This window comes from Cetorhinus maximus, chromosome 14, assembly GCF_964194155.1.
Source record: "Cetorhinus maximus chromosome 14, sCetMax3.hap1.1, whole genome shotgun sequence".
Classification (NCBI taxonomy): domain Eukaryota; kingdom Metazoa; phylum Chordata; class Chondrichthyes; order Lamniformes; family Cetorhinidae; genus Cetorhinus; species Cetorhinus maximus.
In genome coordinates this window covers 70,041,813-70,064,578 of record NC_135892.1, presented here as the reverse complement: position 1 = coordinate 70,064,578, position 22,766 = coordinate 70,041,813, and the positions used below count along the sequence as shown (strand labels likewise).

General features: G+C 41.2%; 1 protein-coding gene across 5 annotated transcripts in view; it reads right to left on the bottom strand.

The window, feature by feature from the left end:
* Window positions 1-22,766, bottom strand: part of prox1a (prospero homeobox 1a) — a 131,387-nt gene that overhangs the window by 94,375 nt on the left and 14,246 nt on the right. For all 5 annotated transcript variants that reach the window (XM_078557055.1, XM_078557054.1, XM_078557056.1 and 2 more), the window contains exons 3-4: window positions 15,669-15,776; window positions 1,214-1,408 (exon numbers count right to left, since the gene is read on the bottom strand). In XM_078557055.1, the coding sequence (XP_078413181.1) occupies window positions 1,214-1,408; window positions 15,669-15,776 (303 nt within the window). The remainder of the gene's footprint in view (window positions 1-1,213; window positions 1,409-15,668; window positions 15,777-22,766) is intronic.

The window sequence follows — 22,766 nt, the reverse complement described above, 5'->3', positions numbered from 1 at the left end:
CTATCCTGCATTTTATTGATCCGCTGGCTCAAAAGTGCACCACAGTATTAAATTTAATGTTACTTTCTCTACCTTATAAGTTTCCAACATCTCTGGCTCATTAATTTATCTAACATCCAGTATATAGTCCCTGATGTAAGCAAGATCAGGATCAAACAGGGCCAAACGGCAGGCCTACATTTGATCCTCAAACTGACATTTTGGATGTTTCTCTCTCTATTCTATTTTAACTTAAGTTACACACAATTCCTCAAAACCCAACACTCCCTTCTTTTCCTAATGCAGTTTTTATTTGTTAAAATAAACCATCAATGTCCTCTTGGTGTCCTTCCTTTACCACTTGTGTGCCAAATTTCTATCCAAACTATGTTGGGTCTTCTAGAGTTAAATTTCCTCTTTCAAAAACTTCCTGTACCTCTTCTAAACATTTTAGACCCTGCTGTACGAGATCCATTCTCATCCTTTAGTGACAATATATTCTCTTACTTCCTTTCTAAAGTATATTTCTTCTAAAAAACAGATACAGAAGTAAAATGAGTACATTTAATCCTACTTCACTATCTAACCTTACATCAACCATTATAGTCCATGGGATGACTTAGAAAATGCATGTGAATGGAGCAAGAAAATATAATCTGTTGTAAAAATTTGGTCAATGTGTTGTGTTGCTTTTAGAAAGCAGTTCTGCTTCCTTCTTTCCTATGACCATGGTCACTACCTATTTTTAAATATTTTGTGGTGGCTTCTTCTGGGTGACCTCTATAAAGCAGATTGCATAATTTCAGGAGGTTTGTGACACAGTGGAATTTAAATTTCACTGACATCAAAGACTAACTGCTGCGAACACCCAAGGTCAAAACACAAAATTAGCAGACAACAAAGAGAGATCTATAACATTTCAACATTAGGGCCTCAAGCTATGATTTTAATTCCTCTCGCTTGGTGAACTAAAATTATTTATTTTAGCAGGCACAAATTATTAGGATGTATTGCTTTCATATTCAATATTATTACAATTAAGCTTTCATCAACACATATTTACAGCAATTGCCTATCTATAAGCAAACAAAGTCCCTGCTCATGGTCCTACTATTTTCTAAGAAAAAGTAAAATTGGTGGCATAAAGTGGAGGAATATTCACAAATACAATTAAAATCAGCTTTCACTCTTGCCCCTGATCAACCACTTAAAAAGGAAACAAATTAGTCTGTACCTCAAAATCATTTGCTTTGTTGTAGTGCATATTCAAGGCTCTGAAGAGCTCGGAGTCACGGGAGACAGTTAACTCCTCGGTGCTTGTTACTCCATCATTAATCGACTGACGAGCGAACTTCTCCATCTGGATGTAGTAAAATTCTCGGAAATTGCTGAACCACTTGATAAGCTGTGAGGTGATGCACCTATTAAACTGTCAATAGGAAAACACAACAGGATGAACAGTTTAAATTTCAATCTTCCGCAATATACTTTAGTCACTAAAATTCTAAATGAAATCAAATGATATATTTAGAAATATTTTTAAAGTATTTTAGATGATATTACATAAAATGTATGCAATATATCATTTGAGATATTTTGTAAAATAAGAACAGTATTCTGTTCAGAATTCCTAATGAAGCAGTTTACCTGTACACACGGTTAGCTCAATAAATAGGTCATTGCAAACACACAACTAAATCATTAAAAAAAAACTTGAGAAATCATTCAATTGAAATCTTATCCAGTCTATGAACTGAATCCATCATTGAAGTATATTTTTGAAAAATCACAGGCATATTTGTTCTCCCAAATTTGCACGTATGCCACACAATTCAACGGTGCAAGACTGACGACTGCTTCATCGTAGCAAGATTAGTTCAAGTAGCTAAGGCAAATTTCAGCATTTTCCAGGTTTATCACATTTTGTGATCTATGAAACAGTTTAGGTTGAATTTCTACATTTGTGTATTCTATTTTCCCTTTCCCATTCCCAAACATCTGTTCAGGAGAAGGAAAAAAACAGCAACATGAAACATGGAGAAGGGACCAGGTGCATCTCCAGAAGGATGGGGCATGGGGCATTATCTCACCAGGGCTGTTTTCATGCACCTCCTCCACCTGGCCTACATAGGTGAAGGCCTGGAAGTAGATTGCCTGATCACCCTTTGGTCAACGCATGAAACAGGCAACCATTCGAGGGGGTGGGAAGGGGTGGGGGGGGGGGCGAATATTGTATTAAAAAAGCAATTTACAGATATTATGGTTCAATAATATCCTGTATTGTCATGATCACAAAATAATTATAGATGAGGAAGGCCATTTGGTCAAATCGGAATTGGTCATGTGTGATTGCTAAGTACACACTTTGAGAATCTTACTTTAATAGAATCTTTCAATCTAAATATTCTCAATAACTGCAGCTCTGTATTTGCAAACAATACACTAAGTAGCATGCACCATTTGAAGAAATCTTTTTGGTTAAATGATATGGTCAAACACTAATATATATGTTTTAAGCCATTCAGTCATTGCAGCACAGGGAGAGGCCATTTGGCCCATCAAGATATTAACCCAAATTTGCATGGACCTTTTAACTTCTGTAAGAGAGCAATGGAAGCCTGCAGAAAATGGCTAGGACCCAGGCTTTAATAGAGGGCCTTGACTTGGGTGGAACCTTCAACTGCATTAAACATGGTCCTCCATGTTAGAGTTTCAGGGGACTCCATACACTGAAAGTCTTTGCTTCACTGACCTCAGTCAGGTCCAATATAAGGTCCGAGGCCAATATGTTCAGTGAGATGAAGTGCACTGGCTTTCAGAAGAGCACAAGGGAGTGCCTTTGGGGTTAAGCCAGAGAAATGGCCTGGGTCCCTATAGGATTCATGGCATTTTTGTTTAATTATCAGCATCATTATAAAGGGGACTAAGGGGCATAAAAATAATTTCTCTGTAGTTGTGGGGCTGGGGCGGGGAAACTGCTCCATCAACCTGGCAGACAACAAAAATGTACCCGTAGGGAAGAACTTTCCCTTCCCCCCGTCTGGGGGTGGGGTAGTGCAGGAGCGGGCGCACTTCCGATCGGCGCCCCCAATCAGGGTGGAGGGGGGCGTGGCCATTTTACGTGGGCCGGCCAATTAAGGCCCACCCAGCGTGACGTCTGCCAGGAAGCGCTATGCGCTCCCTGTGCGGGCGGGGTGGGGGTGAATTCCCTCAACCGGGAGTGTGCTCTCTCGCGCATGCGTGCAAAAGAGCGCCTTCATCTCCCTGAGGCTAAGCTCTGCCTCAGGGAGATCGGCGCCAAATTTAAAAATGGTGAAGGTGCAAAAATAAAATTTTCCTGACATGTCCCCTCATGTGACACTGTCACATGAGTTGGGACATGTCCATCACTTTAAAGCATACATTTATTAAAATTTTAAAAACCCTCATGAAACCTCATCCCGCCCGTGGATGAGGTTTCATGCTTTTTCTGAAGCCTGCCAGGGCTCCTGGCCTGCCCGCCAACCTTAAGGTTGGACGGGCCGGTCCACTAATTATCTCAATTACTTTTTAAATGGCCTCAATTGGCCGTTGACAGGTCGGTTGGCGCACAGCTGATTCGGCTGCTCCCCCGCCGACCTGAAAATTGAAATGACACGGGGCGACATCAGGAGTTCCGCCTGACGCCATCCCGCATCATTTTACACGTTGGCGAGCGGGCCCCGCCCCCCACTCACCAAACTAAAGATCCTGGCCGTAGTGATGAAGACTTGCTGGCCCCCATGACAATGCTCTTGCACTGGAGGGCACAATCTCACTAAGTGCTGGGCTAACTGCCCATGTAAATTTAGGATCAGGCTATTTTCCACCTCATTTATTATACCATCCAAATTAAGGGCAGAATCATCCCAGATTTGCACCAAGTGTGGTAGTGGGTGGGTAAACTGATGTTTTACCCGCCGGCCGCTATGGCGGGTTTTGACACTGTATTGTCCCAAACCCGCTACATTACTTATGCATTCCCGGGAAACACGCAGTTTCCATGGCAGGTGAGCTCTCTCAATCACCACGCTGTCACCTCGCCGCTTCAGCACACCAGCCACCACATTTAAAGTAGAGTTGTGCTCAGTGCTTCCAGCCCAGGACTACAGCAAAGAAGACATAGCCCTGAAAGGCAAGATGACCGCAATCCTCGAGCACCTTTTGGATGCCGTGGAGGCCCGCTGTGATGTCTTCCACACACGCTCTGGCCACAGGAGAGGCAGCTACATTACCACTCCGGTTTGGTAGGTGATGCCAGTGGTGATCAGTGCCGATGTTGTACAGAAGAGTTTGGCCACTCAATGCAGATAGCGGACGAATGATCTCATCCATGCAGCCAGGGTACGGCAGCCACCTCATCACTCTAAACTCACACACTCAAGCCCATTACACATTCACTGGCATCTCACTCACTGCCAGCTCAAGGGACATCACCATCCATTCTCACACACATAACCACACATGTCTACCTGGCCTCATCTCCTCTGGAGGCTGCATCCTCAGCCCTCACCATCTTGAGGCCACTTGCACAGATCAACATGTGCCCCCCCCGCATACCCTGGGATACCCCTTTCCCTGTACAGCTCTCATCCTGCAGCCTCTTCCCTTACCTGAGGCCACTTCTCGCCCTTCCCCAAGCAAGAACATGCCCTGCAGCCAATGAAAAGCCACCCACATATGGCTGATCCGGTAGGTAGAGACCTACACGTGAGCCCCTCTAAAAGTGATGTGGTGCTGTCTGTGAAGCCTGGCGCTGATGACTGCGAGTGCTGACCGAAACAAGGTGGGCAAACAAACCTCGAACTCCTGAGCGGTGCAGCCCACGAAGTGTAGGCCTTATATATGCTGTTGTGAAATACGTCGGCATGTTTTCCCACCGACGTGGGCAGACAATCTAGTGGGGGGAGTGAGGAGGGTATCAGTCCGGCGGGCTGGCCTTATAATAATATGCTTATGTATTACAATGAGGTTCCCAGAGGTCCAATGGCGGGTAACTCGGCCCGCCATCGAAGGCCAGAGTGGACGATTGCAAACTGGTTTCCTTATGTCGTGAAACCGATTTTTGGCCTTCTTGCCATATTGCCCGCTCATGCCACCGAACATGCCCGACACGAAAAATCCCAGCCTAAATTTTAAATGTTCAAAACATTGGGCAGGATATTAAGGTCGGCGAGCAGGGGGTGGGGCTCGCTCGCCGACGCGGGATGACGTCAGGCGGAACTCCCGACGTCACTCCGCGTCATTTTAATTTTCTGGTAGGTGGGGGCGCAGCCGAATCAGCTGTGCGCCCACCGACCTGTCAACGGCCTACTGAGGCTATTTAAAAACTAATTGAACTAGTTAAAAGGACCTTAAGGTTGGTGGGCAGGCTGGGAGCCTTGGTGGGCTTCAGAAAAAGCATGAAACCTCATCCACGGGCAGGGTGAGGTTTCATGTAGGTTTTTAATAATTTAATAAAAGTTTGATTAAAAGTGATGGACACGTCCCAACTCATCTGACAGTGTCACATGAGGGGTCATGTCAGGGAAATTTTATTATTCTACATTTACCATTTTTAAATTTGGTGCTGATCTCGCTGAAGCAGCACTTAACCTCAAGAAGATGAGTGCGCTCTTTCGCGCACATGCGCGAGAGAGTGCACTCTCAGCTGAGGGAATCCCCTCCTGCCCACACAGGGAGTGCATAGCGCTTCCTGGCGGACGTCACGCTGGGCGGGCCTTAATTGGCCTGCCCATGTAAAATGGCGGTACGCCCCCAATCGGGGGCACCGATTGGAGGCGCATCCACACGCACCTGCTCCTGAACATCCCCCCACCAATGGGAGGAAAATTCTGCCCATTAAAGAAGTAAATCATTTTCTAAAAAAAATAAGCTGGTAAATGTTGTATACAGGCTCTCCTCTCCTCTCTTTCCATGCCATCCTGCTCCTACCACCATTCCCCACCACCAACACATCCAGAGCTAGTGGAAAAGTCATAGTTCAAGGCTTCAGAATTATAGTCTGCACTGGCCACAGCTGGGAACTGAAATGACCAAAGAGGATGATTTCAGGGTAGTTCTTCTATCCCCTCCCTCTTCATAAAAGCTGTTAAGGTCATAGACAGTCTTCCAGACATATCTATTGTCAAGCTATTTGGAAGTTAGATTGCTTGAGGTAGCTGGCTTCAGACGTGGTAGCTTGCTGACCCTGAACTTTTATGGGGACCTACTTGACTACAACAAATGTTGTCCTTGTCTCCGACAGGGTCATATGTGCACAAGGTCAGCTAAATCTTTATTAGTCAAGTTAAAACCAATAAATTTAAATCGCCTGTACATGAGAAAGCCTGATCCACTGCCTTTTCTCATCATAGGCATCTATCATTTTTCCCCTTTACAGCAAGGGGTGTGCATTAATCAAAAATCACAGTGAGCACTTATCAAGCATTTGCTCTGGCCATGAAGAGGGCTGCCTGCTTCTATCAAGCTGACAGCTAATGGGTGTGTAATTACAATGCAGAAAGTTGTTTCTATTCCAGTGAATTTAAGATAATGAAGTGAATGAAAATTCATGGCAGTGAAGGCTAAGGAACACGGAAACAGGAGAGGAGGCTGTTGCAGCTCCCAAAGGCCAGCTTGCATTATAATTGCCTTCCAGTTGCAAGGGTCCTCACAGATAATTGACCAGAAAATGATTAAGTCATCATCAAATCACTCTGACTGCAAGAGTTCAAACATGTACTTAACCTATCCAAGAATTATATTTTCACTCTGTGTGTCTGCTCTGTCTCCATTCAGCCTTGCGGGGACCTGATTAAAAAGACAACTGAAGGACCCCGTTATCTGATTTGCTGCTGATTTCAATAGAACTTAAACCCATTACTATTTGCTGAACTCAGAGTTCTTTCCATGTTATCTCTGCAGCAAAATACACTGTCCAAATTTCCAGACACTGAGATAAGAACTACAGGCCCCATGACGACTACTGTTCCTTTTTAATTCTTTTAGTATAAGAAACAAAACATAACAAAACGATAGCAGCCTGCGCACCCGGGAATGAAAATTGCTTTGACATGGAGATTAAGCTTCAGTATTGTTACAAGACATTGTCTCCTACATACAAGAATAGAGAAAAAGAAAGGGTATTTTTTTCTAGAATGGCCTGTAGATGACCTAATGGGACTACAAAAAAAAAGTAAGTCCACATGACAGTGTTTGGCAGAAGGGTATAAAGGGAGATTTAAAATCTATTGTTACAGAATTGAAATACCAGAGATGTACTGGCCACAACAACAGAGCCACTCAAACATGAGGGCTCAGCATTTAAGACTTGTGTCACTTTTTGCTTATCAAACATCAACAGTTCCTGAATTACAGTTTTTTTTAAACAAACATAATAATCTTGATCTTTAAGGTCCTCACTGGTGCATCACAAACAAGTGAATACCACTAGAGAAGGCCTCTTCTTTCTGCAGCCTAGTTGTCCCTATGATGGATTAATACTTCCCATGGGACATAGGACAATCCGTGTTTGCTGAAGAAACTTCCTAAATATTCAATGAGCACAGTCAAAATACACATAAAACAAATCAATTTGACACCTTAATCTAGCTCGGCAGTGATCAACTCAAGTCGATGGGGTGGGGTTTAGAAGAAGTTGAAAGAACAGAAAATTAGATAATTTTTTTTTAAACAGATGAAAACCCTGTCCTCAGTGATCATGACACATCCTAAAAAATGTCAACTGTTCTTCAAGCACTACATCAATCATACTGCCTCTCCTCTACAATATTAGGCTTAAAAAGTCATCTTGTAGAAAGCTCAGTGTATAATTGTGTGCATTGCTAGTCATTAGCAAAGCACAGACGCCATAATAGCACCTAAACTCGCAGAACAAAGTCATTTAATATTAGACCCACAGCTGTTGTAGCTCAGAATTTTCTTTTTATTTGGAGGTGATCTTCAGGTAGTCCAAGAACTATTGGTGCTGTAAACCATCTTGAATGCAGCAACTTACAAAGTTTCCATCCAGCCAGAAAATTTATGGGCTACTTTAAAATTCCTCTTGCAGCAAAACTTCTGACCTTAACAATGCTGAAAGGATTTTTGGCATTGCATCAAATATCTGTGTAATGGCAAAATTTCATTAATTAAAACATAGGCTGGAATCTTACGTTGATCGCCCAGGCCGAACGCACCTGGAATTGCGTGAAATGACGGCGTCATCGCGCATCCGAGCGATATTGAAGTCGGTGGGTGAGCGCGGGAGTTGGAGCCATGCCTGCCAATAACTAACGGGCCAATTAAGGCCAAGAGAAACCCTATTATCTATGATTTTATGTTGCCCATGCAATTTCGCACTCATTGCACGGGCAAAACGGGCAGGCGGGCAGCCCGTTTTTAACGAAACCTCACCCAAGGGCGGGATGAAATGTCTGGGGTGAAATATAATAAAAAAATGATATCTGGGGTCTGATGTTTTTTTTGAGTTCTGCTGACAGGTGCTTGAATGTGTTGCATGGACACAGTCTGGTGCATTTGTTTCTTGTTTTTTTTTAATGTATACAGGTCTGCAGCTTCCTAATGCAGCTCCGCCACAGCTGTCTGCCTTCAGGGAGCTCACTAGAAGTGCCCACCCGCATCCTCATTTTTGTTGGCGCCCACCCTCTTCCGCCCCCCCCCCCCGCCCCTCATCCTCCCTGGGCAGTGCTGAGGCTTTCTCAGTGCATGTTTCACATTGGCTGGCTGTTAATTGGCTAGCCAGCGTGAAATTGCGGTCGGGGGCCGATCACGGACACATTTCGCGTCCGCTTCTGGGCCAACCTACTTGGCGCAAACGCCATGTGTGAAATTCAGGCCAGAAGACCTATGAACCTTAAAACTGTTGGGATCTATGTATAATAAGCTTACTTATCATTAAAAAAAATGATCTGCTTAGTCAATTTCTATGCAACGTATTGCACAATATGATGATCATATCAAGCATATTAACGGACGAATAAATGCCACTCGCAGGGCATAAATGTAAAGTTTCACCCTCATCTATTATGTTGCATGCTACTACATCCAAAGATAAAAGCAGTTTGAATCAAGTTTAAGGAGGGAGGAAAAGGAAGAGGTGCTAAATGATCCAGCGAAAAATAAAGCAAAAATACATTTCAGGAATTACTGAGTAAATACATTTTGCAATGAGGTCTATTGCATAAGACCCATCAGTTATTTTACTGCATCATATATTTGCACAGAACTCATTCCCAAGACTCAAATGTTGGTTTTCTCAAATTACTTCTACCTTTTGTCAAAATTGCTTAGGTGTATCAGGCCAATTTCAATTACTACAAAATGTATTCTACCGCAATTACTGAAAATAACAAAGGGCAGGATTTTCCCGTCGGCGAGCGGGGGGTTGGGGGGGGTGGGGTCAGCTCGCCGACGCGTAAAATGACGCACGGTGACATCGGGCGGAACTCCTGACATCACCCCGCCCCATTTAAATTTTCCGGTAGGCGGGGGCTCAGCAAAACCAGCTGTGCGCCCGCCGACCTGTCAATGGCCAATTGAGGCCATTGACAGAGTCATTTAGCTAATTAATGAACCTGCCAATCCAACCTTAAGGTTGGCGGGCAGGCCAGGAGCCCCGGTGGGTATTAGAAAAAACATGAAACCTCATCCACGGGCGGGATGGGGTTTCATGTAGGTTTTTAAAAATTTAATTAAAGTTTTTGTAAAAATTATGGACAAGTCCCAACTCATGTGACACTGTCACATGAGGGGACATGTCAGGGTATTTTTTTTCTCCATTTTTAGCATTTTTGAGAGTAGAGCTGATCTCCCTGAGGCAGCAGTTAGCCTCAGGGAGATGTGTGCGCTCTTTCGTGCGCATGCGCGAAAGTGCGCACTCTTGATTTAGGGATTCCCCCCCCGCTACCCGCACAGGGAATGCATAGCATTTCTGTGCGGATGACACGTTGTGCGGGCCTTAATTGGCCCGCCCACGTAAAATGGCGCCGCACCCCCAATCGGGGGTGCCAATCGGAGGCGCGCCTGTGCGCGCCCGCCCTTCAACTTCGCCCCTGACGGGGGGAAAATCCTGCCCAAAGATTTGCTCCACTATTATGCGCCTAACATTAAATGTCTTTGTCCTCCCTTTTTAAAAACTTTTTGGCAGAATCTTACTTTTATAATTACTGTTAATATTCTGTATCACTAAATGTTCAATGACAGGAGCACCGTATATTATATAGTGTTCATAGATATTAAGTTTTCTCATGAATCTTGGGACACATTTTCCACTAGCTGATAAAAGGGCAAAACATCATCAAAAGCTTCCATATATAGGCCTTAGTTGCATTTTATAACTGAAAAAAAGTTGTTTTCAATAAAAAATGACCTCAGGCACATTTAATAGAGCTTAAATCATACAATCAAAAGGCATTTTTATATTAATAATGTTCTATTGCTGGCAGTCCCGTGTGCCTGTCACCATTGATGGTGCACATAGAATATAAATGAAGTGAACTTAGTGTATCGCACTTCCACGGGTCTCGAGAGTGCCTGTTGAAAGTACAGAAAACAAACAGATGTTCTTATTTGCTTTTGAAGAGGGAGCAGCAGTGAACAGGTATGCAGTAAAGAAGAAAGGGACACCACCTTTCATTAATATACAAGCATTTAAATTGATTTTTTGTAATACTACATGGTCACTGCTAGAAGTAACTTGATTTCACTGTCCCGCTAAAACCAGCCCATTTACAGGGTTAAATTTTCATTTGGCTGAGGCAGCAGAACCGGAGTGGGGGGGGGTGAGGCCACAATTCACGTACCAAACACCATGTCAGTCTTTTGGCGTGTTCCAGTCTCCGGGCTAGCTTGGAACAAGCTGGATCGAGAGTGTGATGGCCACTCTGCAGACACAGACTGGGATTTTCTAGTTGGCATGCAAATCCCCTGCTCAGGCTGAAACATGGTTGAGGGATGGAGGCAACCTCCCAGTGTCAGACCCAAGGGGCCAGTGTTCCATTGTGCAAGGAAATACCACCCGCCCCCACAAATCCCCACATCTGGTGTAGGCAGAGGGCTATAGTTCAGGCTACTTGCCATCCAGTGGAGTGGTTGCCCTTCCATGATGACAGCCTTACAGATGTGGCCTCTTTGTATTTACAAGTTTGTAAAAAAAAATCAAGATTGAGGCGCCCTCTCTTTCTCCCGCCTACGTCAATAGATGCCACCTGATGGTGGGGCTGGCAATCTTTCAGTGCTGGAGGGCCTCCTGTTGGCCCTCCAGCCTCAGGGGTCTGCCCACTGTCTTTAATTGATTACTTCCCACTTAATTGGTCACCTCCTCCAAAAATCACTTCCAGGGTCCTGCCAACATCCCCAGGTTCCAAACAAGGAATTCATCCTGGCAACAGGCTTGGGATCCTGGAATGAACACCCAGCCCAGAGTGGGAATGCTTCCTTTGATGGCAAAACCAAAGGCCATTCTTGTCACCAATCTGAATGTGGAGCTTCCCCAGTAACAGGGCAAAAACAGACTTGCTGGCATATTTAAGGCTTGGACTTTAGCCTGAAAGCACATTCTGTGCAGGGAGGCTGTTGTGAGGTCGGGAAATCTGGAGGAGTACATTTCCTGAATGTGCTGAAGAATTTAACAGCAGGGACCCTTTAAATGGGGTTTGCACCCACAGACAGCCCGGTTGGCGGACTGGAGGCCTTTCAGTCAGGAAGCCTGCTTCACAGCACCAAAGTTATGAGCATAGGTAGCCATATTCTGGAAGTGAGAGTTTTGGAGGGTGGGGGAAGGTGGGGCAGCAATCTTACAGGGTTACCCGGTTGGACTTGGAAGGAAACACTTCTACTCTTCCTGGCTTACAAGCAGTGCTAGAAAGGCATTTGGGCCCTCTCACTTCCTTTAAGCTGCAGATTTCCCAGAGGCCCGAGAATCCCACCTACCTATGGTTAAATATAGAACGATTGTTAAAATGAAGACATACAGCCTCATTATCTTTAAATGAGCAACTTATTCCCCACAAGCAGATTGGTCATCCACCCTTTGTTTCCCCCTTCATTAAAACTGGAAGTTGGTGGGTTCCAGATTTTTTGCCACCTCTGACAAGATTCCAACCACCCATCCTTGCAAGCCTAAATTCAGCCCACCATGGTTCTTTTTGGGTTATAATTTTCTCAATTTCTAGAGAAGAATAGTATAGATAATGGCGAAACTGCTTTGCTAATCATATAGAGAGGAGTTGAAGAAGTTCACCCACTTAAGCTGGTGAAGGTCATGGATTTTAATCCCGTCACCATGCAGGTTCAACGGTATTGAAGTTACGCTGGTATCAACCCAAAGGCAGGACTTTGATTTGCATCTTCATTGTTTAGCTAAAAGTGCAAACTTGTCCACTTATGTTGACAAAATGAAGTTGAAGTAATATTTTAATTTGGCAGGCTGTGTCCATATGCAGCAAGACCTGGACAGCATTCAGGCTTAGGCTGATAAGGTGGAAGTAACATTCGCACCACACAAGTGCCAGGCAATGACCATCTCCAACAAGAGAGAATCTAACTATCACCCCTTGACATTCAATGGCATTACCATCACTGAATCCCCTACTATCAACATCCTGGGGAGGGTTACTATTGACCAGAAACTGAACTGGGCCAGCCATATAAATATTTTTGCTCCCAAGAGCAGGTCAGAGACTGGGAATTCTGTGGAGAGTAACTCACCTCCTGACACCCCAAAGCTTGCCCAACACATAGAAGGCACATGTGAGGAGTGTGAAGGAATACTTTCCACTTGCCTGGATGAGTGCAGCTCCAACAACACTCAAGGAGTTTGGCACCTTCCAGGATAAAGCAGCCCACTTGACTGGCATCACATCCATCATCTACAACATCCACTCCCTCCACCACCGGTGCACAGTGAAAGCAGTGTGTATCATCAATAAGATGCACTGCAGGAACTCACCAAGGCTACTTCGAAAGCACCTTCCAAACCAGCAAACTCTACAACCTTGAAGGACAAGGGCAGCAGATACATGGGAACACCACCACCTGCATGTTCCCCTCCAAGCTACACACCATCCTGACTTGCAACTATAATCGCCATTCTTTCATTGTCGCTGGGTCAAAATTCTGGAACTCCCCCCCTACTAACAGCACCGTGGGTGTTCCTATACCATATGGACTGCAGCGATTCAAGAAGGCAGCGCATGACCACCTTCTCAAGGGCAATTAAGGATAGGCAATAAATGCTGGCTTAGCCAGTGACGCCCACATCCCATGAAAGGATAACAAAAATTGCTACTACAAATAGGGCTACAAGTCAGTATGTGGAATTTTTAAGGTTTGATCTTGCAACCCAAGTACAATATTTATCACTACTGCTGGCAAGCCTATATTTTAAACATGTAATTATTTTACTGGTCATATTCAGTCATTAACAAAGAGAAACTAAAGCTCATAGAAGAGGAATTAAAAAGTTCAGGTGCGGTGGCAGAGTATGAACAAGAGGAACTGTTTTTTTTCATAACTGTCAATGGCAAATTGGAGCACAATTTCAACCGTAAGTGAGCAGAAATTCTTTTATTTACAAAAAAAATTCAGAGCAGCAATTCCACTACCTGAATTACATAGTTCCACCTATATGGGCTAATATAATCCATTCCATCTGTATTGGCACCTTACATGAAAATGTTCTCAACTTGCAGACACTATCAGCAGACAAAGCCATTAAAAAAATAGGATAATAAAAGTGCTACCCGCTGGAAAATCCAGCTCCAAATTGGTTGAAAATTTGAGGAAAATTATGCCGCTTTCTTTAGAAAAGGAAACATAAATGACCAAGGCAATACATGTGAGATTTTAGGGAAACAACAGGGTATACTTGTAAAAAGTCAGCTTGGCTCAGTAGTAGCACTACTGCCTCAGAGTCAGCAGATCTGGGTTCAAGCCCCTTTCTAGGACTTGAGCAAATAATCTAGACTGACACTTCAATGCAGTAAAAGGAAGTGCTGGATTGTTGGAGATGTCACTTCAAAAGTAATTGACTAGCTACAAAGTGCTTTGGGATGTCCCGAGGATGTGAAAGGCACTATATAAATGTAAGTACTTTCTTTCCAGTTAATCCCATAGATAATCCAGTCTTCTGGAGTACATGTGTGATGTTTATCTGCTGTATGAGCATTGTTTAACCTAACCTATCCATTTAATCTCATTGCTTAGGGAGGCCTTGTGGGTAAACTGTCAAAAAGGGACATCCTTTAAATCAATTAGCAGTTAATTGTTATGGGAAGGAAAATATATACACAGTATACTAATGAATCTCTTAAAATTGAACAAGAACTTAGTCATTATTACAAATTTTCTTTTGAACAATGAAGATTCTAAACCTCATGATATTGAAGCTGCTCAATAATTATGTTGTCGGAAAACATTTAATTGCATTAATATTCAGCATGGAGACTAAGAATTATTTTCTCTGTAAACCTGAAGTGATATTAACTCATTTGATAACATTTTGGCGACTTTCGAAGTATGGAACATCTAAAAAAACATAATAGGAATTTCCTATCCTAAGTGAGAAACCCCAGAAATGAGATGAGATAAGGGAAGTGTTAGCGATCATTTGCTAATGATCATTATTAAGAATAAAGCATTAATAATTATAATTTTGGGCACATTGTATTTTGATGCAGAAATGCTGTTGCAGATCTCAAAAGGTCAGCAGATTGATTTGCAATTCCACAAGTCCAAAAATGTAATTATTTCAACCAGCAAAGTGATTATATTACTGTTGCACTCCTAAGAAAGTGCAGTACTGCCAGAATTAGGATATCACTCTTTTGATAGGTTTGTTTTCCTAGTAAGTTCTAGCTTAGCTTTTTTTCCCTAATTTTGAAAAGCTGTATGCAAAATAGAGAGGTGTTACCACATATCAATTTACATCCCACAATATACTAAGAGATAGGAAATTACTGGCAGCGGCAGAAAGCTGACAAGGCAGTCAGCAAGTGCCCAGGAATTACTGCAATAATTCAATATTGCTTCTCTGTTAACTTTGCAGCATTTTAAAATTAGAAGAAGGTTCAGTTTTACCGTAAGTGAAAAAGCAAACCTATCACATGGACTAATGTCATCAATGCACTTTACTAGGAATGTAACAATAATTTTGCTGATATTTCTTAAAGGGAAAAAGTACTGTATTAGACTGTATGGTTTGATTGGATTGACAAGTAACAAAATCAAATTCAAACTCTGATGAGCGGTATTATGTCTAAATGAGAAAAGCATTTGTTAAATACGAAAAGCAATAACACAAGTTGCTTTAGAATGTTTTTGTTAAAATTTTACCATTTTTATCTACTATATGAAATAATTTTAAGTTTCTATAACAATCTTAAAAGCCTTTGCGGGGAAGAGACAAACAATTTAAATCAAGAAAGTAAAATTACAAATTAGGGTTAAATATACTAGCAGAGGGAGGGTGCAGCTGTGACTGGACAGCCTTCACGTCCTCATTTGAATAATGTGGCCTGAATCTGTCAGTTTATTCATCCTCCTTATGCTCAGTCTATGCTACATCAAAAACAAATTAAGTAGTAAATAGAAAACAATAACCACCATTGTTTTATTTGTTGCAATGGCTGTGGCAAAAAAGAGGCCACAATTCGTCTTCTCTTTCTTACCTTCACATCAGAGAAGAACATCTTCAGCATGTTAGAACTAGGGTACCGGGTGTAGAAGAACATCAGCTTGGCCTTTTTCAAGTGATTAGGTGACAGTCCTTCCTGTATGTGAGATGCTGTTTGTCAAGGAAAATATACAAAGCAATTATGGAAACAAGGCTGTTTGGAGAGGACAGAGCTTCAGAGCAACCCCTTAGTGACTAGGCAAATGAGTGAACAAGCCAAAAAGAACATCAGCTGCCGATATTCAATGGTCGGAGAATGTGCACTTGTTTAATGTTGAGTTTATTCGCAAAAGGTGCTCCTTTTTTAAAAAAAAACAAAATGCTTTTAAGAAATGCACTTCTTCAGCATTAAGCCGAACAGTAATATTGTACTACCCAGTGAATTGTAATGATGAACATAAGAATATTTACAATCAAGAGCCGTAAATTGTTATTACTCCACCAATAAAGCTATTCATCAGCTCCAACATAAAATGAAAACAACTATTGTGTTGTAACAGAATAATTCACAATCTGCATTAAAATTTAACAAGAAAGATTGAGATGCAAAAGAAATTCACAAAACAGAAAGGCTATTATTATAAAGTTAAAAATTAAACATCTTGACTCATAGCAGAGAACATTGTATGCCTAGAAATCTTACACAGAGAGGTCACTGGGTAGATCTGGAGATATCTGACCTGCACAAGGGTACTGAACCAAGATGTATCAAAGGTTCATTTTCTGACAGTCAAAAAGTCCCCAGGGGGCTGCTGATCAATAAATTCTTTCTTACAATGATAAAGAATCCTATTTATCTGCAAATATTATTACCCTTCAGCTCTGTAGACAGAAGCTTCCTAAAATAGTTCCCAGGAGAAAGTTTAATGTGAGGCTAAGCGTAACAATCTAGCAATTCTGATTTTCATTCAGCTTCCTTGGCACTCTTTTGTGTTTTGTGCGTTAGTATGTTGTTGACACATCTGTGCTGCAGATCGCCTACCATTTCCTCCACAAATTAATGGCTTTATAATTCATCAGGAATGAAGATGCATGTGGAGAAAATCAATCTGGGCCCCGGAAGGTCAATTAAGGGGTCCTTTCCAGAAGTTATTCCAAAGGGTGTTTTTTCGAAGAGTATGTTTAAGAGCAAAAATGCTGCTAACTTCCATAGCTACGCAAGTTATTATGAAAGGGTCTACAAATTTATTTCAAAGGTGAAACCATTGTAAAAGGAGATCTTATCTGACTGAACAAACTCTTTAGCAACTCGATCAAGCTGGTCCTTTGTGTTTCTGAAGCTTAATGATGGCAGAGTTGATAACTCATGATTGACATGCTTCTTGTACCAAGAGGGAAAGAGTTGAAAAACCTTCTGTGACCTCCATTAGACTGATAGGGAAGACTAAAAGAGCATTACACTCTCCACTGCCATCTGTCATAATGCATAAGTGAAATAACGATGGCAAATGAAAGGAAGTGCAGCAAGCTGTTCTGCAATGGCACATGAAATGCAGAGTATTAAAAAAATCAATGCCTGCTTGCATTGCAGGGAATAACGGAAAGACTAGAAACAAATAGACCCTCAAAAATGGTTAAAGATGTGTGAACTAAGTATCGCAAGGTTGACATTTCCATGAGAAAACTGTTGATCTCATGGGATTTCATCTTGGGAATTTTGAACTATATCACAACTTAAATTTCTGCTTGGGATTGCACTCTCTTACAATCTATTTGTCAATTTCAGTTGAAATTCATAAACCTGCTTGTGATTTCTGCTGTGCTCAGTCCAAATGACTGAAGCAAAACCATGGGAACAAAACAGATTAGGGGCCAACTGAATTGACAATATTAGTTTGTAAATATAGAAATACTAAACTATTGAAGTAATTTCAAATTTTATGATAAGCTTGGAGATTCAGTGGAAGGTTGATTTCAGCATATTATGCATGGAATGTGCAGGCCAAGTCCATTATGGAACATTGTTAATTTAATTCAAAAAATTTCAAAAATTACACAATATAAGGTTCAGAGCACAATCAGATTTAGAACACAGTTAGCAGAATACAATAATTGTTTATATATGCTCCATTTTGAAAAAGCATAAGAATTCACTTAGTTATAATTTGTCATTCTTTCTGTCTGTTTTGCTTTTATTATACCCTTTGGATTGGAAGGGTGTAACATTTCTAGTCAACAGATTTCCATCTATACCAATGATATTCTTGGTTAACTCACCAAGCTATGCAAAAATCTGAATAAGGTCCCACTCTGATCTGTTAGTAAACTTGCCATACCCCACTACCCCAAGCAATTTCAGGGCATAATGTCTGACTTTCTGATTGTGAGTCCAATGTTCTATTGATGTTATCAGGTTACAAAGATTATTTTTTCAAAATCAAATATCGTGTATCCTAAAAAAAAGACAGTAACTGGTAAAACAGAAGCTCACAAATCTCTACTGGTGGAAAATAACTTCAACATCATTAACATTGAAATGATTATTTCAGATTTGCCAAAATGGTAAAATCCCATAAGATCATGAGTTACACAAAGCAATCTTACAGGCTTGCATCTGTTATGCCAGAGGCACTTTGGCAAACAAGATTATATTGAATTTATCATGTTGAAAACCCCTTGAAGATGCAAATGATGGAAATTTTAAAAACAATAACCAGGTTAAGAAAACTACTGTACTTTTATTCTAAAAATAAACCCAAGTCTCAGTAGATGCACCAAAAAAAAACTTATAGATTTCACATGATTTAATAACAATATTCTAAAAAGATCTTTAAATATATTCAAATGGAATGTGCTTACTACCATTAAAACACAAGTTAGAAATGATTAATCACCTGAAAATCATGGAGTATCTTTCAACAAATACTTTGGTTTCAATCAAGTAATGCACTTTGCGTATTAGTACAGGAGGGCACACTTTACATAATATTATGGTTCAGGTGCTTTAAATGGAGCATTATTGCTATAGAGGTTATCATGAAAAATAAAGTTACTGTCCAAGCATGAAATTATAAACAATTTATGAAAATTGAAGTTAATCCATTTGAAAATGTGATTGTAAGGAAAGGAGTATTTTTAAGTTCAGGATTGACTTTGCTTCTTTGTAAAGAAACATGCAATAACTATAGTCCTTTCCTGGCGTACACTTTTTAAAATTTTGTTCTTTGGATGTAAGCAACACTGACAAAGCAGTATTTATTGCTCACCCCTATTTGCTATGACGGGATAGTTAATTTATATTTAAGCCATATCAAATGTTGAGATGAATAAATTTGGTTTATTTTTAAATTGAAAATTCATGCAAATAATGTGTATTGTTTTGATATAGTGAATTCCCATGGTGACTAATCTGCCAGTGGCCAGAGTGATAACTTTAATATCTAAATATCATGATTTGATAGTATAAGGATATTTTTTAACTAACTTGGTACAAGTCATTATGAACTAGGCAAATTGTATGTCAGCAACTTCTATTATGGGTATTTATGTAAATATAAGATGTCATCTGAGGCTTCATAATGCACTGGTTTGAAATAAAGCAATATCAAATAAATTTACTCTGCATGGAGTCAAGAGGCATTATCTATTTTTGATGGATACATTGTGCAAACCTTCAAAGTTTCTAGCAATTCAACATTATACCGTGGTAAAATTTGTTATGAAATTCAGTAAATCTATTTCAACCTGCTATATATGTGCAAGTCTGATATTTGTTGATGAAAACCACAGAAGTCAACAAATTAGGTGCTTCCAAATATTTTCATATGAAGGTCCCCATTAAATCAGTCATTAAAAAGGGCTAAGCACTTTTTTGTGCACTATGTCACCGAGTTTAGAAATATGAAAACAAGAACTGCCAAAGTGGCACCAAGAGTAGGAATGCCTTGCTGGATTCTCACTTAGATGAGAAACAATGCAGGAGATAGTTGAGTTCATTTCAACCTCTCCCCACACATTGGTGGGAATAATGCAGACAGGGGTTTAATATGATGGTGGGTGGGTAACAAGTTCTCAAGTTGTTGCATAGACTTCCTGCTCCACCACCCTCCACCACCTTAATTCAGCCATGAGAGAGTTGGGTCCTACTTTATTTGAAGAGTCACATTCTGATGATATTATGGTTGCTACAACTGCATTATAACTTCTGAATTAGGGACAACTGCATGGGGTCAACCCTGACAGCAGAACAATAGCAGGAGACATGGGGTGGTCGGAAGAGACGGAGATAAGTTTAGAAAAATCACTTACCTGTGGAATCCTTATGGGCGAAGAGGAGGAGTGCTCACACAGGCCCTATAATTTCTCCTCGGACACAGTCCACACTTTGTCTCTCCTTCCCAGCACCAGTGTCCCAGTCATTGCCCAATGCTATTTTCATGCTAGAGATTGTTCCTTTGAGTCTCTGGCTTTCATAGCTTTCCAACACGCTTTTTTGCTCCCACCCACAAACCTTGGTGTCACACCTAAAACTATTCCTGTGGGTTTTCCCATGTGCCACACAACCAGAGTTTGGCATAATAAAACCATGAGAAAGTGATTCACTTTATCTCAACGGCAACATGTTGTGCTTAAAGTATATGACAAATGTCAAACGTCTGTGTATCTCAAAAACTAATGACTTGAGTTCATGGGGCCTCTAAATGCTATCATCCTTAGCAAAAGAAATAACAAAGGTAGCAGACAACCTGCATGTTCCTGTGTATGCTACGCTCAAAATTTTTTAAATGACTGACAGCTAATAACAGATAGCCTGACATTCACATAAATGGCTAACATTTGCTTGTTTGTAATCACTGACCCATCCTGCTCTACTACACATTGTTCAAAAATTTTATGTTGACTGAGGATGCAAAGCCCCGAGGGAAGACAATAATTACGCAAAAGAATTTGCATAAAAACATCAAAATAACAAAGAGTGAATGCTGAAGTTTCATTCGAAATTACTTTTATAAGAACTTAATTCTTATTCTGTTCAATGCATTGCTTATTTAGCAAATATCATATTACAGTGTGACAAGTCAAACAGTGCTTTGGAAAGTTTGTCATTGTTCAATTTTTATATGTATGATTTGGAATGCATCAAAACCGGATAGAACAACTGCACTTATCTTATTAGAGGTTCTGAGAGGATAATATCCAAAAGAAAAGACTGCGCTATTATTCAATTCTGATGGATGGTTCTAAATAAAAGTAATGAATTTAAATAGTCTTATTAATAGATTATGCTTGAATAAGGTTAAGTACTGTGCAGGTATATTCAGTAACATTGAAAATATTCAACTAAGTTTCATATTTCTTACCCCTCACTTTAAGCCAGTGCTTCGCAAACTTTTTCCTTATATGACCCATTTTGAAGTGTCTTATGGCACACTGGTAGAGAGAGAGCGAGACAGAGATTGGGGGGGTGGTGGGTCCGAGAGCTGTGGAGTGGGGTGAGGGGAAGGCTTCAGTTGTTGAGTGGGGTTTGGAGGGAGGCCTCAAGGATCGTTTTAGTTCTTGGCCGGCGGTGGGGGGGGGGGGGGGGGGGGGGGGGGGGGCGGAGGGGGGTAGTTCATGAAGAGGCAAGCGTTGTCCAAAAAAAAAAGCCGAACACCTACCTATTCACAGGCTTTTTTTGCAGCAACAAATCCAGCCTCAGAGAGCAGTCAATTAAGCCACGCCCACCAATAAAAAAAATGCAAGCATTTAAAAGGGGCCTTGCAGCTGTCAGGAATCACTTCAAGCTCCATGCCAGCAATCGCTGCCTCCAAGCTTGTGTTCCCCAAAATCCCATTTAACGACCCAACTGGGAGGGGAGGGGGGTGGGTCGCAACCCACAGTTTGGGAAGGCCTGCTTTAGATAGATTAGCGTATCCATTTGCTATCCTAGGAAAACTACTCTCCCCTATAAGATATACATAGGCTAATTTATGTAACTCTGCTGTGAGAGGGAAACACTTTTATATCTACTTGCCATAGGTAAGGAAAATGCAATAAATTATTTTCCAGAACAAGATTAAATAAAAAGCAGGACCATTGCTGAACAGATTTCTTACAAACTTCTTTGCAAATTCTTTCAATGGAGGTGTGTCCCCTTGCCCCATTCCAGTATCCTTTTGCAAAACTGTATCGAGTGTAATTTTCTGCTATACTTAAATTATCTTTTAACTATATTGCTATACCTCACTTCTCCAGTCATTTAGAAAAAGCGTTTTATAAGAAAAACTAAACAATAGCATGTACTCTGCGTGCCAATTTTTCATTGATGTGGTCAATTAACATTTGCACCAAATAATTTAAGGGGTGATTCTGTGAATGCTCATTCCCAATGGGCAGCTTGGCTTGCTGGAAGTGCAGTTACAGAATCAGGGATACACAGTTTTAGGCCTGTCTTCAACCTGCATTCCCTGGGAGCACTGCTTCCTTGCTGGGAGGATGCAACCAACCCACAGTGCAGACATTTGAAACTTAAAAGTCTTTCATTTTGAAAGGACAGAAAGCAGAAAAAACCTTGAAATAAAGCAGTCCATCCTTGCAATAATAAATCCTGATAACTCCTAATATGAGCACTTGTAAACATTGCCCCACTCCATAATTTAATATTTACTTTGCATAAACATTTTCAAAATACATTATTTTAATAATTAAATCTGGAGTGGAGAAAATGTGTTCAATTATTACTTCTGGTATAGAGGAGCTGTCCATCCTATGCATACTTGGTGCTTGTTTTTAGAGGAAGTCTAGCTATACCGTAATTTATATACTATATAAAATATTGCAGCAGAAAGCAACACAAGATGGTTCTACACTTTAACACTAACCATGCCTTAACACTGCATTAAGGTTAACACAACTGGCTACATCAGATTATGTTTGCCATAGCCACCAGGGCTACGGGCCAAGCGCTGGAAAATGGGATTAGTGTAGTCAGATCTTTGTTGACCAGCGCAGACAGCATGGGCCAAATGGCCTCCTTCTGAGCTGTAAACGTCTATGAGTCTATGTGAATCAGTAAGATCACCTTACAAAGACTAAACCCAGCAACGCCAAGTGAGAGCTTCCAATGACTCTGTTGGTAAGTGCACTTGAGTCTGGCGCTGAGCCATACAGTCGG